Here is a 16,195-nt window from a genome sequence, read left to right on the forward strand (position 1 = left end):
TAATTGTAAGAGAGGATGTTTTTTTGCGACTTCCCTTCAGTTGAGAAAAGTCATCAACGTCACGGCTAATTTTCCTTTTACACCAGTCCGCTTGTGCACACTTAGTAAGCGCTTCTAACATACGTCTATTCCATTTGCAGGAAGCCCGTTTGTGTTCGTCGACCTTTCTGGCAAGGTTCTCTTTCAGCTTATGCTCAATGGCCTTCTCAGCGTATCAACATTCCTATTTTTAAGGTAGGCGTGGGAAATAGACACAGTTGAGTCGCGAAGTGTTTTATTTTATATTGATTGATCGGAGTTTTGACCACTTTTTGTTGCTTGTTCTGTTCCAGCGGATTTGTTATGTCATACCTCATGCTGCAATCACGCTCCATACTACGCAAGCAAAACCCAATTGCCATTTACATAATTGCAGCTGTACGGCGATACTTCCGGTAAGAGCGAATTCGACACTGCAATAATGACAGAAAAATATGTATATTTTTTTTCAGTTTGAATGCAAAGGTAATTCATTGAGATAGTGGTCAAAGGACGAGAAAGGTAAAAAAAAAACCTGCCCCTAATGGCAGTACCTTGCTGTAGACTCCGGGCCCCTAGTGGCAGCGGACACACTGCCCTTAACTACAAGCAATGGAGATGCCAAGTCCAATTCTTTGTCATCCTGTATGGCAGCCTGCTGAATAGGAAAGGATTTCCGAACGCTGAAAGTTTGTCCAAGAACTGAATGTAGACTCGTTCAATAATGAGCTAATCGCAGTCTTTTCAGCCAACACGAATTTCGGTGGGAAAATTCTCAACGGTAGAGGGGAACGGGGCTCCTGGTTCCGTTTTTGCTATTGAACTCTAGTGTTCATTTGATGAAGACTTTTTTTGGCGCCAATTGTTGCCAAGAACGCCACGTCGAATTCTAACACAAAGCTCTGTTGAATGGCCACATCGTTTTAATGCTATTCAAAGGAAGTTGACAGATTCCTGTTATTTTTTGACAGGAACAATATCAGGAGCCACTCTAAAAATTTCTAAATACTACTCGTCACGCAAAAAAAAAACGCAGCTTTCGAGGGCTCATAAGGCCTCTTGGAATTTGGTGTGAAGACGCAACCACTTAGCACCCGTACAAACGACGAGGCTCACAACAAAGTAGTGGCTGCGTTATACACGTATGAATAAGTGCAATCAGGATATAGCGAGCGTCTTCATTATGCCATTTTTTTAATTTTCAAAATTAGGTTTCTCAGCCGCATGGTGAACTTAAATGGCCAACGCTTTTTACTGTTGAGTCTAGGGACTCCACAGATGTATGTGGGCAAAAGAACTTGCCTGTGCGGAGCAATATGAATTTTAACATGTTTTTGTGTACTGAGAAATTTGCTTCAATAAAGAACGAGAGAGGGAGAGAACAAACATAGAGTAATAATATTCATGCAGTAAATATTCTTTATTAATCGGGTTGTGCGCGGCTTGGCTTGCTTCTGAGTAACACGAAACAAATAACATCCTCAGGCATGTTTCTGGCATCATTTCTTTTCGGCAGTAGGAGTTACGGAGCTGGCATGATTTAGAGGGAGGTTGGTATTCCTTTTTTCTAACGTCGTGGACATATATCCCGAAAATAATACCGATTTCTCTATAATGAAATGGCCAGAAGAGTGAAAGGCTTGCCTGTGTTCTAGATAAGTTTTAAAGAGGCAGGTTTAGAGCGTGTGATAATAAAACACATAACTTAATTGCTAGGCTGGCACTAAAAAGCTTTGTTGTGAAGACCACGTCCTTCTAAAAAACAGCGTGACAATGGCGAAAAATATTTCTCTGGGATGTTCTGAGCCCGTTTGCTCTTATAAATGCGTTTGCTGTGTAGGAACTGAATCGGCGGCCGTATTTTGTAGCGGTTATTATGATAATTACCCCTTTTCCTCTCTACCATGAGTAAATGGATGCTCAGTGCGTTCCTCGCAAACGGGGCTCAGTAATATTTGGTCTATTTTTTTGCCGTTTATTTAAAATAACTTGCTTGAATTCAGCTTTTTTTTAAATACAGATTCCAATAACCTTTAAAGTATTTCGACTTGCCAAACATTTCGAATGCTAACCGTTTATCCTTAAGTCTTTACTATCCTTTTACGCCACAAATCCTCGAACTTGATTTTCTTGACATCCACTGCCGATGCATTAACATTGTCCCCATTATCCCATAACTCTAAAGCATCGTGGTTTCTTACTGTGGTTGCATATCGTCATCTGTATGGATACTGTCACAATCTAGCTGAATATGCTCAATTATTTCTTCAGATTTGTCACACACTGAACGTTATTGATTATCTCAGGCGTATTCCTTTTTGTAGCTGCGTATTCTAAGAAATCTTGATCTCGCTTCAAATAGTAAAGTCTTGCCTCTGGAATTATCATACAATCATTCCTCACTTATTTCCCTTTTCCTCCTTCTAAACAGGTCCACACTCTGCTTCTTCTCCTCTCAAGTGATCCGTTTCACGACCTCTCCCTTTTTGACCATGCTTGAGCGCTCTTCATTTCCCAGTTCTTGTTTCTTGCATACTTACCAGTTAGTTTTTGAGCCCATTTCTTCCACTTTCAGTTAATGCTCATCCTGTACAAGTCCTTAAATGTCTTGGATGCCCATCGGTTTCTGTCCCTTTTCCTCAGTCGTTCTTCGCACAATATTTTACTCTCTTCTTTCCGCTCTTCACAAAATGTTTATCCCGTGTCCCCCTTGTCCTGCATTATTTGTGGGTCTGCAGAGAGCACCTAATGATTATCTCCCAACAGCTCTTTTGTTCAGTTCTTGCCCTAGTAGAACTTCTGACCTTAGGCAGACTACCGCATTTCCAAAAGTAAATCCTGGCACCATTATTCCTTTCCAAATACGCCACACTTATAGTACCCTGATAGTGTAATATATGCTCCATTATCGCGGTATCTCTCTTCCCTTTCGCCCTAGTTGTCTCTTCGTGATTTTCCATGTATATCTTGTCTCCGTTTGCCCATACACCGAGATATTCGTATTCTTGGACCCTGGGTACCAGATGGCATTGTACTTTGAGCCTCTTATTAGTGGTACTGTTGAATATTATCAGACTTGATTGATTTTCGCTAAGCATAAAGCCAAGAGCTACCCCTCCGTATCCACAAATATTTACCAGGGCCGGTTTATTTTCACAGCTTCAAAATATCAAGTGTATATACATATAAACCTGGGAACTGTTCACCTAGTTTATGCAAAAATATCCTGTTTCTTTGGTCTTTCTTGTGGCGTTATTTCAATAGTTATCATGTAAATCATGCGCAGCATCGGCGATAACGGGTAGGACAAAGCTTTTGACAGAAAAAATGATCTTCTACTGGTCGAAATCAAGTGCCTCCATTTTGGCGTAAATCTTCATCTGGATAGAATACTTTCTTAGCAGACCGTTAACGTTGGCATTCGTTCAAACAAAAATAATTAATTGATGGCAACTTTCGCATCGGGCGTACTACAATTGTGAGGTTTGATTCCCCTTCTTCTCCCAGTTTATACTGTTACGGGCCGCAGAGGATACAGAAGCGGACAATGGCGTGGGACGGAGCGTTCGTGCTGCGTCTTCTAAGAACTTTGCTGCTTTTACCAGACCACAAGTCACCCGAATATAATTTCTGAAAGCTTATTTATTTGTAGCCGCCGCGGTGGCTGAGTGGTTATGGCGCTCGGCTGCTGGCCCGAAAGACGCGGGTTCGATCCCGGCCGCGGCGGTCGAATTTCGATGGAGGCGAAATTCTAGAGGCCCGTGTGCTGTGCGATGTCAGTGCACGTAAAAGAACTCCAGGTGGTCGAAATTTCCGGAGCCCTTCACTACGGCATCTCTCATAGCCCGAATCGCTTTGGGACGTTAAACCCCCTTAAACCAAGCCAAACCAAGCTTATTTATTTAATTCATGTTAAGTACGGTCACTAAATGCTAGAAGATTTCAAACTGGGCTAGTTGGTTGTCATCATGTTCTTTCATTGTTCCACTTTTGACACCACTTAAACACGCGAGGAGAACAACACATAACACGGATACACAAATTATCAACTGAATTTTATTCCGGAATACATATATAGACATTTCAAGTGAAATCCAAATGACAAAACATAGCTATTGTATCATCTGTGTTATCATATCAATAATCACAAATCATGTCACGCATTACTGGTCTATTTCCTTTCTTTTTACTTTTCCAAGGATTACTTTTCTTGTCTGCAAAGCGATATCGCCCTTCTTTTCCTAATCCCATGCAGTAAGCTTCCGACAGCTCCCTGATTAGCTTATCTCTCGATTTCAGCAGAACTGCAGTATGATGGAAGTGAGGGGTACATTTCAGCGCTGCTCAGTAGCAACCACCGTGGTCTAAGTGAAATCGCGTCTGTCCCAGTGAAATCGCGTCTTGATCGGTGCGACCGAAGAATTTCCAACGTATTCCAGTGAGCTCTCATAGCAACAGTGCCCGTTCCGACATATATAAGCAGCTTTAGTACGCCCCGTAACAACTGATAATATAAACATACTGGAATCTTTTTGGAACGCACCGTGAGACACTTGTTTTTTTTTTATTCTGATAGGGATGGAAAGAACACGAAGGATGAATCAGAAAAAGAATACGCTCAGAATACCAAGCCCGGTGTCTCCAATTACCAGTACTGGGGTTGTACCACGTAAAAGGCTCAGGACATAATCTCAGTTACTGTGCAGGTTAAAATTTCAAGAACAGCCTCCTTCAGCACTTAGAGGTAGATTGTATTTTCCCCTGTAAAACTTCTGTTTTAACGCGATAGCGCTGAGGGGTTCGTGTCGCAGAAAATCTGGCTTCGTCGTTGACCGTAGCCGAAAAAATCCAGAAAATTCCCAGAGAAGCCACATAGGAGGCAGGTCGGCTGCCTAAGTCACGTAATCTTGTGGCGTCATCACAAGTTGAACAGCGGAATAGGAGCAATCCACGCACCGCGGCAGGTGGCAGTTAAATTAGTGATTGGTAGCGAGAGGTTTCTCGGGAAGAGCAACCTGGGCCACACAAGCCCCACCGGTGGCAGCACCTGCCATCGCTTAACCGCTGCACCACTGCGCCAGGAGTCGTATGAGGACTCCCAGGGATTATGATTGTTAAATGACTATAGACACCTAATTTTATTGCGCGTTTTCTTCTGCCAAACGATGCGTTAGACATTAGAAAACATATGGATTAGAATGCATGGATTGCCGCGTGGTATTTGCCTATAACCGATAAATAGTTTATAATTGAATTTCTTCCCTCATACTGTTTCGGTTTCGGTTTCGTCGACCGAACGACTATTTTGACGTCAAGTTGATGTTTTCGTCGAGTGATCCACTAGAAAAACTGAAATATAATTGCTGATATCTAGTTTTAATTCACTACGACATTTAATCCGGCCTTTTAGAAGACCTGGAATGACTAAAAACGACCTGTCAGCGATTATTTTACACCTTTCTAGTGGATCACGTGGCCAAAAAATCAAATTAACGTCACAGTCGTCGTTCGGTCGCTGAAAGAAAAAGCGAAACAGCGTCAAGAAGAAACTCAATTATAAATTATTTAGCGGTAGTAAACTAATACCACAGTGTGCTCCATGTATACGAATGTCTAACGCGTCGTTTAAAAGTAGAAAGCACGCAAGAAAAAATGTGGTGTTTATAGTCATTTAAGTATAGAGAATAAACAATTCTGCATATATAGGCATAAACTTATAAAACCTATCGCATCATACCCTTAAGTGTCCGCTCCAATTTTAATGTGTTCACTCACGTCTTTACAACGAAAAATCCTCGAGCGACAAGAGTTGCCCCAAATTTAACTCACGGTGTTTGCTGCAAGAACAATGGCATGGCTGTAAGCAGCACAAGCCGTCCATTGCCGCGGGAGTAAATGCCATCTGCCACACAGAAGCACACGGAGAAGGCGAATCCCTGTATGCTAGCGCCGAGCTAGGTCGACAATAAATTAACACATTATTAACCGCTGAGGGATTGTGTCCAGGACTTTGTTTACTGACAGGTCACTGGTTAGTACACTCACGCTAAAGGCTCAAAGATATTTGCACAAGATGGAGCGCCAGGTGTGCATGCTGCAAAGGCAAAGCAGACGAAACTTTTGTCTATTTCTCACAACTACTTGCTTTCGTTTTAGTCATGTTTTATCACTCATACCGCAGTTGTCCACGCAGGTTGATACTACCTATCGTATCGGTGGTGATGGCCTGCTTCCTGTTGCCATACTTCGCTGACGGACCGGCTAACCATGAACTCTTGCAGCAACAAGTGAACGGCTGCATCGACCGCTGGTGGGCTGTGCTGTTTAGCTTCAATAACTTCTACCCCCTCGACAAGATGGTGAGGACCCTGCCCTGTTCAGCATTATTGTGCGTACAATGGGCCGTGGCGAATTCACTACGCTGTTTACGAACCGGAACGGTTCCAGAAAGGCTGAGGCACTGATATGCCCCAGGACAAATAAGATGACAGCCAACTACGAGCTAATACAGCCTGCGACTCCCGGTTTCAAGTTGACATGCTAATCACTCACTGACCCGTTCGCTATAACTTTGAAAATTGTGAGAAAGAGGCGAGGCGCAATATTGTCCGATCCTAAGCCCGTTTAATTAAAAAGACAAGTTACTTTCGTTGGAAAACTAGGCTGCGCCCTACCACGTTTCCACCCCTGCATTTAGCTGTGTTGCTCGTTAAACCCCACTTCAAAGTTTCTGCATACGCTTGTATGAAAATTCTTTTCAAAGTACAGTAATCTACATTTTTAGGTTGGCACTACACTTGGGACGGTTCGTTCCTTTCCGAGTCAAAGTTGACGCCTCCTAGCGGCATACGAAACTTAGAATAAATAACTTTTTGGTGCCGGCATCGCCGCGAGCTGCTTCCAGCCCCTGGCAAGAAATTTTCAAGACGTTTAATATGCCGAGGTTGTCTTCTGTGGATGACTAGTATCTTTTCTTTTGCTGAGCAAAAAAAAATGGACACTTTCAAGCGACACGATATTGTGCCCGTGTTTCGTACTGAAATAATGATGTGCTCTAAATAAAGTATTTTCTCCCTCTTTCTCCAAAAGAGAGCAGCGACAACTTCCCTCAGAAAAAGTTAGCCTGGAGAGAGAGAAACAACTTTATTGTAACACCAGTCAATGAACGCCAGGAGAGAAGTCCATCTCCCCTGTCGGCCCTAGCCGTCGGCCGGGATCCCTTGGGATACAGCAGCAGCAAGGGCTTGATCGATGATGTCTTGCTGGACGTTGGGGTCTGGGCTGCGGAGCAAAGCCTCCCAGGATTCTATAGTGCGTGAGCTATCATATTTAGCCGGGCACGTCCACACCATGTGGACCAAATTTGCTGGCTGATCGCAAAATTTGCACTTTGACCTGAATACTGTAGGATGCCACTTGCTGTAGAGTACTGGGTTGGGAAAAACCCCTGTCTGTAATTTCCTCCAAAGAACCTCCTCTTTTTTATTCAGCGTTTTGTCCGCTCCCGGATAAATCTGACGATTTAGTCTGTAGTATTGTGTGATTTCCTGGTATGCGTGCATATCCTCTGTGCTGTTTGTACTTCCAGAGATTTGGGAGGTCCCAGGGGTCGACCGGTAAGTGAGACCTCGGGCGACCGAATGAGCCTCCTCGTTCCCTTTAAGTCCTTGGTGAGCTGGTGCCCAAACGAGCAGAACCAGTTCTCTGGGTCCTCCTTCCCTGCTTAATATACGGATGGCAGTCTCCGTCACCCTCCCCGATTCGTAATTTCTCACAGCGTTTTTTGAATCGCTAATGACCACCTTGACCCCTCCTTGGCTGGCGGCTAAGGCTATCGCCACTTCCTCAGCTTCTACTGTCTTGACACCACTGACTGTGCAGCACGCCACCGGGGTTCCGTCTTCCTTAACCGCCACAGCCGCGTGTGCGGCTTTGCTCTCATATATTGCAGCGTCCGTATACAGGACGTCCTGTCGACCTGTATACCTAGCATGTAATGCTTCTGACCTGTCTTTGCGCCTGCCTACGTGAAAGGCGGGGTGCATGTTTCTGGGCAGCGGGGGGATTTTAATCTTGTCCCTGATTTGTCATGGTATGTCTCGTGAGCGGGCATGTTCATGCTTGGGCTCGTAGCCCAATTTCTCTAAAATTTCCCCCCCCCCGTTTCAGAACCGAGTAGCCTTTGATGCTGAGCGGTAAGGGCAGCCTCAATGAGCTCCGCGAGAGTGTTGGAGACCCCTAGCTTCATAAGTCTCTCGGTGGATGTGTTCGGGGGTAGGCCGAGTGCGACCTTGACACTTTTCCTGATAATGATTTCGAGCTTGTTCCGTTCCGCTCCGTTGAGTTTCAGGTAGGGTGCCACGTACACTATCCTACTGATTACGAAGGCTTGCACGAGTCTCAAGAGATTCGCCTCCTTCATCCCAGCGTGCCTGTTCGCTATTCTTCTGATAAGACGACACGTCTGATTTGCACTAGCTTCTAACCTAGCAAGCGTTTCATGATTCTTCCGATTCGCCTGAATCCTTAGCCTGAGGACGCGGATACTGTCAACCGCGGGGATCTCTCCGCCATTGACATACAGGTGGATGTCTGCCTCGTGCTTTTGGTGAAGCCGCCGTTTTCCAGGGGGCATCAGGAACAGTGCTTCCGACTTTTCGGCCGAGCATTTATATCCCTTGGGTTTCAGGTACTCTTCAATGATGTCAATTGCTTTTTGCAGAGAGCTTTCAATTTGTCCGTCACTCCCCTTATTTATCCATAATGTTATGTCATCCGCGTATATTGTGTGGTTTAAATTCTCAATGTCCGCCAACAGTTCGGGGAGTCTCAACATCGCAATGTTGAAGAGGGTCGGTGATAACACCGAGCCTTGCGGCGTTCCTGTGTTACCAAGTATAATGTCCTCGATGGAGTCTTCCCCTATTTTGAGAGTGGCTTTCCTGTTCGTAAGAAAGTCCTTGATGTAACTATACACTCTCTTACCTACATTTACTGAGTTCAGATTCTCTAAGATCGACACGTGCCTCACGTTGTCAAATGCCTTTGCCACATCCAACCCCACAATCACTTTCGTGTCTCGGGTTTGCTTGTCTATAATTTGGTCCTTGAGTTGCAGCATCACGTCGCATGCCGACAGCTTTGGTCGGAAGCCGATCATGGTGTCTGGGTATAGCCCGTTGTCCTCTATGTACCTACTGAGCCGCGTCTGAACGACATGTTCCATAAGCTTACCCACGCAGGAGGTGAGCGATATCGGCCTGAGGTTCTCGAGGCCCAGTTTTTTCCCCGACTTGGGAATGAAAATGAGATTTGCGAGTTTCCACTCCTGTGGTATCGTCCCTTTCAACCAGCACTCCTGCATGTACGTTGCGATGTTGGCGATGGACCTGTCGTCTAAATTACGAAGCATTCTGTTGCTCACTCTATCCGGCCCCGCTGCTGACTTAGTCCGCAGGCGATTAATCTCCGCTCTGACTTCTGCCAGGGAGAGCGGGGCGTCTAATTCCGAATTCTCTCCCCCTTCATAGTCCGGGAGGGGTTCGGGTCCGGCGAGATTTATGTACCTGTTGCGAACTTCTTCTAATAGTTCCTTCTTAGTGCCTTCAAACTGATGCGCCAGTCTTTCCAGCTGTTGTTTGGACGCTGACTTTGTGCTATCCGGATCTAAGAGGTGGCGAAGAAGTCGCCACGTTCGTGCGGTACTCATATTCGTCTCCATCTGATCGCAGACGTTCCCCCAATTCTCGCTTCGTGAGTGCGATTGCGTGCTCTTCAATTTCTCTGTTTAAAGCCGCTATCTGTTTCCTGATATTCCGATCCCATCTCCTTTGTCGAAGTCGATCCTCCAACCCTTTCTTTTTCCTCCAGAGATTTATTAATCTCCTGTCTACGGCTTCGTTGTCCCCCTCGATTTCCACCGCTTCGGTGGCCTCTTTAGCAGACCGTACCACCCCATCGCTCCATTCCGCAATGTCAGAGACGGGAGCCGGGTTGTCCCTGAGTGCCCTGAAAGCGTCCCAATTTACGGCCTCTACCTTCCGTTTCCCGGGAATTGTCGGGCCTCCTTCTACCACCACTTCTATGATCTTGTGATCGCTTCCCAGATCCTCGTTTGTATTGCACCACGTGGCTCTAGTGCCGCTCCCCGTCAAGGTGAGGTCAGGTGTTGTGTCACTCGCGACACTATTTCCCTTCCTTGTGGGTTGCAGCGGGTCGGTTATCAAATCCAGATTATGAGTCTGTATGTCGTCCCACAATTTCCTGCCCTTGATTGAAGCCTGTTTATATCCCCATGCCGAATGGTGAGCATTAAAGTCCCCCACGATCAACAGCGGGTTGTTCTTTATCTTACGTCGCGTCGTTGCGAAGAGATCCCTGAATTCACATTTCCTTTGTTTGGGAGAACTGTGGACATTTAATACGAGCAAGCTACTTTCTCTCTTTCTTCGCGGTATCAGTTCTACGAGAGCATGGTCTATTTGTGTACTCCTGATGTTATGCTGCACCGCCGTGATGTTTCGTTTGACTAGGGTGGCCACCTGCGTGTTTTCACCCTCGCCTACGTATGATTTGTACCCCGACAATTTTGCTTTTCTGCCGCATTCTTGTAGTGCTATTAGCTCCGGTCGGTCCCCGTTCCTCAGGATTTCCTGCAAGACAGCACGCTTGCGCGTGAAACCTCTACAATTCCATTGCCAAACGGTGGTTTTACTGGATCTGTGAGCCATGATTGCCAATCAGCTGATTCATCTGGTTTCCTAGTACTTGTTGGGTGAGGTGTTCGTACGCCCGGTCCCTTTTCGCAAATTCCTCCTTAAGTTGTTCAGTGAGGTTATTATCCCTCTGATGTATTTGCTCTGCGACACTGTTATCTCGTTGATGCGGCTGCTCTGAGAGGGTTTGGAACATCCCTAAGATGCGTTCTTCAAAAGCCTTGCGCCATTCATTGTCCTGTCTAGATTTGGCCTCAAATTTTGCCTCCAATTGTTCTATTTTCATGTCTATCACTTTCTCTGTGTCCATATCTATTATGGGCTTCTCTACTTCCTTCGCCCTCTTCTTAGCCGGAGGCTGAGCCGCACCCTGCTCCTCTGATGCTCTTACAACTGGATTTTGTGGCATCTGCGATTTTTTCGCAGGTGCTGCATTAGGCTTAAGCGCTATTCTAAGCTCCTCAATTTGCTTGCTCATCGCTGCGAGCTGTGCCTTAAGCAATCGATTTTCTTCCTTAATCTGGAAGATTTCTTCATCGCGTTTATCCTGGGAGGCTTTGCTCACCCAACCCACCTTTCGGCTCGGAGACTTGGGCCTCGCTGGGTTGTTGACGACAGCGCCTCCGGAGGGGCCCGCAGTCCCGGGTTGGGCCTTCTTTTGCTTCTCCGCTTCCCGCAGATTCGGTAGACGCGGGAAGGACTCTGATCTCTCTCTCGACTCGCTCTGGTTTCCTGACTGACTCCGGGATCTCCCTTGATGCTTTTCGAACCGGTTCCTTCCTACTTCGGTCTCCTTCGCCTTCCGCGCTTCCTCTTCCATGACTTCCATAGCCAGCTTGGCCTCCCATTGCCTCTTCTTTATCGTATAAGGGGTCCTGAAAGCTTCCTTGCATTTCCGGTCTGCTGTCAAGTGACCTTTGCCGCACAATTTACACTTGGGCTCGCATACGTGATCCTCGGGTGGGGCTATGATTCCGCATCCCAGACACTTAACTTGGGCGCTGACACATACGTCCGATCTGTGTCCTAGCTCGCCACAGCGGTAGCACACCTCGTACCGCTTCTTGTAGAGCACGCACTTTAGGGGTACGTCGTAACAGTACACCCACCTCGGCACTGTCTCTGTTTGAAGATGACGATCGCCGAACTGGATTTGCCCATCTTCCTAACGCCAAGTATCGGCGGGTTCCTCGGGTTGCCGAAGGCCTCTGTCAGTTCCTCTATGGTCAGTTTCGGGTCGATGCCGTGCACCACACCCCGCCCGCAGTCCTCGTGCGGCGCCAGGTACGCTGTGACTTCGTACTCGTCGTCGTCGATATGGATAGACTTAATCTTGGTCACCTTCCAGACAGTGTCCATGTCTGGGGTGCTGAAAATCAGGGTGCCTTGTTTGTCGTTATGAATCAGCACGTCCTTGTCCTGCCCTTCGACCCATGGAATTTGCGCTGCCATACGCACCGCCGCACTCAACCTCGTAGTCGGAACTTTCGCGAGCGCCAGCCCATTCTTCGGCCGAATAATTATCTTGTAGTCATTAGCCGGCAAACGCGGAAGGTACGACGCAATTGAGCGCTCCGCGTTCTTCTGCCCCAGCTTTTTATATGCGGCGTTCGCCTCCGCCGCTATCTTTTTGCCCTCTCCGGATTCGGCTCCGCGTTCCAATCTGGCGTCTCCATCTTTGCCTCCTCGCCGTTCGCCTCTCGTGAGGTCCTGCAGTTCTTTAACATGTTTTCCCACTTTAGTGATCCAATCCGAGGTTCTCAATTCTTCGGGTGTAATCTCCGTACCCTCTACGGTCACCTCCATGGTCATGCAACGGCGTTTCGAAGCGAGCGCGGGGGGCTTCGGCTGTCGCCGAGCCGTCGCGTTCGTTTACCGCTAGCGGTCGGCTTAGCTAGGCGGGAAACATGGTCGACACAAAAAGGCCATAAAATGTTCAAACGTCCACTCACGTTCATGAAAATGTCACCCAGATGACCCTTGTGACTTTCCACAGGTGATGGCAAACAATTATTCCATGAATCGGCACAATTTCCACCAGGCAAACCAACTTTCCACGGAACCGACGTGAGTCACGTCCGCACTCCCTGGCCCCCTGGTGGCCGACCTTAGCCTGGAAGAACTGGAATTTAGCCCCTGTAAAATAAACGAAAACCGCTCGTCTCATAATCTCGGCACGATATCAATTATTGCCGTCAAGTGAAGGGCGAAAAAATACAATTAAGACGCGAAAAGCATAAAGAATAGCTCTTTATTGATAGAGACTGAATACTTTTTCACACTTGATTTTTCAGTCTGAAGACGCGGTGACCGTACTTCAGAAATGCTGACGAACTTTACCTACATTTCTTACCCGGCATCTAATACTTCTGCGTTTTTATCGCGCATTTCAGTTGTTCTTTTTGGGTTTAGTTCGACGCAGATCGTACAAGTTAGCCGTGTTTTGATTCAGGCATATGTAGTGCCTGAGGTTCACAGCAGGATCTCTCTTTTAGCATTGCTCGTCAAAGAATATATTGTTTTATAGAGAATTCATGAGGCGCTTTAGTGTTTTACAGAGCTAGCTCTTCACAGGGGCTCTTCCCATGTCCACCTTGTCAGTACCAAGACGACGGGGTCTAATGTTTTATGGCCGTAATGACGCTAGTAATTTGCTGTCAATGCCGTTGTTTTGAGTGTCCGAGGAGAATGAAAAGAATGCCTTGGGCAAAATACGAGCATCATTGGCACGCATGCAGAAAAACATTCACTGTTTCCATTCACTCTACTCTACAGCTATTCAATTCTGCCGGCAACTTTTTTTGTTGTAAGGATTCTCTCACACGTTTTTTCTTCTCTTCCTTTTACAGTGCATGATCCACTTGTGGTATGTGAGCACGGATGTTCAGATATTTCTCGTCATATCGTTCCCGCTCACCATCCTTTTTGTGAGGTAAGAACGAGCGCTACTTACACATGCGCTTGGTACGTTCTTTCTTTGTTTATTTTTATGGTAAGATCTTGACTTTAAAGGACCAGCTTAATGTGGCACGGCTTCGTGATTATAACTTGTGATGTTTAGCGAGGCAGACCATATTTTCGTATACCTCGTTAACTACATCTTAAACAGATTTGGCAATAAGGCGGCAAATTGCGAATTAGATATTTCTATCGAGAACCTGTCCACTGATTTTGGCGTGCTTCATGTTCCATTTTCGTGGCATAAGTTTGAAAATTTTAATTGCCCTCAGATTTGAGGAGTGGTAAATATGAAGTTTGTGCACAATATTATTGACCCATTACCATAGGCTCTTACTATCTCGTTATGTCTAGAATAAGGTGATGGATATCAACTTCTGGCAAGGACGGCAAGACGACGCCGGTCATTTCTCCGCCTACACAAGCTTCTGTTTTTTATTTTCTAAAAGTTCATTCACAGCACTGAAACTAGCAGAACCTTATACTTTTTTTAACGATGTGTACTGATTGCAAGATACTGCATTTCTTACGGTTTCAGCGTACAGATTGGCTACACTGTAATCTATTTTACACTTTTAACGGTGAATTGTGGTGTCTAGGGCTCATATCTCTACAGTCATCTAAGAGGGCAATCACTGGCAAGTAAACACCTGCACAATAGGTGCTTTAAAAATTAACGCCCACTCTGAAAGGGTATTTCAATGAATCGGCGCCCTTATGAAAGAGTGATGCAATAATCATTTCACGAGTTTGCTTAGGTGTGTACCATTCTCAAGAGTCTTTACATATACACAGAGGAGCTCTCCTGCACCTTCCACGAAACGCGCTCCGCCCCGCAGTACTCAGGAGTGCATGACACACAAAACCATAACGAAGGACATGCTACGTAACTTCAGTACAGAAATGTTGAGCGGACATCGGACGCTGAACCACTCGTCTCCACGTATGGAGAATAGAAAGACAGTACTTAGTGCAAGCACGGTTGTGATGCACCAGCAAGCTTCTTGATCTTTACGCTTGCACATACTCCTAGCATTAGAAGCCTCGCAGTTAGAGCTAGTGGCGCGGAGAATTTGTGCAAATGTTATTTTATTTTGCAATAAACATCTGAAGCTGCCAAGATTAAGCACAAGTGCACTCACCCAGCTGCAAAACATCTGTTATCAGAATGATAGCGTTGATTAGCGTCGTACTTTTCGCAGGTGTAGTTAGTGTTTCTAGGAACCCTGAAGACCGCTTGTATCCCAGCGACCTCGAGGTTTACAATGGCAGTAAATCAACCCATTTAACACCCCAAAAATAATGGACGGTGCAACAAGGCTGCCACCCTGTTTCGCCAGAAGTACGTGTTTTGCAAGGATGGTATAGATAGAAGGTGTGTAGATTGGTTTACAGTGCAACATGTAGGCTTTAGATGTTAATCAGTGTATGGGAATATGTAGCTGTCGTGTAGCGCATGAAAAGTAACTCGTGTAAAGAGCAATAATTTTTACTGTGGAATTGCGCACTCAAAAATTAAGCTCTTTGTAGACTGCAAACTATTCGCGTATTGAAAGTACTATCCACGTAGCGTGGATGAAGTTCTGACACGGGCATAGGATAAGCGAAAATGAATTTCTTTCCAGGTGGCTTTCGACTGTAGCACTAAGATTAGGAGCATTTATGCATGTCGGTAACTCATGAAACGGCAAATTTTCATCATCAGTGGATTCTGCGCTTAGCAGTTACAGTAGAGATGAAAACACCACCCGAGCTACCAGCTGGTACTTTTTGTCGCTCTACTAAAATTTTTCCCAGAAATAAAATTTGAAATTAGTGGTGATAAAATACGTGGACTGCGCAAAAAAATTATGCGCCCCGTAACAACATCAAAGCTCTATTTTATTACTGCAGTACACAGAAAATATTCCTGCTCACACATGCGTTCAGAGCGATTGTCAGTAACTGGAAAATGCATGCATTCCCACTGGGTGAGACGCATGCTAATACATAATTCGCCATAATCTGAAAACAAGAGATAAACTGCGCACACGCGTCATAGCACGGCGTCATACTCCTTTGCTCACTCTGTCTGAAACGAAACCCAAAGGGCTTGAGACGTCAGCATTATTGGTGCCTGCGCAGTTTCTACAGTAGTTTCAATTAATACACACACGGCCTGCTAATTAGTGGTTTATACTCGAGCATCTCACTGCAAAATTAGAGCCACGTGCCTCTTACCGCATGCCATAATCGTTGGGTTTTGCTTCATTCGGCTTTACAAAACTATTTATGCACCGAAGTTCTGTGGAAAACACGTATTTTGTGACTTATTATGGCTCTAAACTCTAGCCGCTTGCCCAGTCGGGGACAAAAGTCTCTGTACCGCGTGCTCTGTAATTGAAGCAGATAGCTCTTTTACTAGCGGCCGGCTGGAGACCACACTCGTAGAGATGAAAGCCAAAATCCTGTTTTTTTTCCTACATAATTGTGGTCTTCTTTCCGCAGCTAGAAATAGAGCTATT

At 45.8% G+C, this 16,195-nt stretch overlaps 1 protein-coding gene and 1 pseudogene across 1 annotated transcript in view; one reads left to right on the forward strand and one right to left on the reverse strand.

The window, feature by feature from the left end:
* Positions 1 to 16,195, forward strand: part of LOC144115216 (nose resistant to fluoxetine protein 6-like) — a 39,388-nt gene that overhangs the window by 15,848 nt on the left and 7,345 nt on the right. Inside the window, exons 7-10 of the mRNA XM_077649493.1 lie at positions 141 to 234; positions 333 to 434; positions 6,212 to 6,377; positions 13,583 to 13,665. Of these exons, the coding sequence (XP_077505619.1) occupies positions 141 to 234; positions 333 to 434; positions 6,212 to 6,377; positions 13,583 to 13,665 (445 nt within the window). The remainder of the gene's footprint in view (positions 1 to 140; positions 235 to 332; positions 435 to 6,211; positions 6,378 to 13,582; positions 13,666 to 16,195) is intronic.
* Positions 10,729 to 12,539, reverse strand: LOC144115215 (uncharacterized; annotated as a pseudogene).

Source organism: Amblyomma americanum, chromosome 1 (genome assembly GCF_052857255.1).
Source record: "Amblyomma americanum isolate KBUSLIRL-KWMA chromosome 1, ASM5285725v1, whole genome shotgun sequence".
In the NCBI taxonomy this organism is placed as follows: domain Eukaryota; kingdom Metazoa; phylum Arthropoda; class Arachnida; order Ixodida; family Ixodidae; genus Amblyomma; species Amblyomma americanum.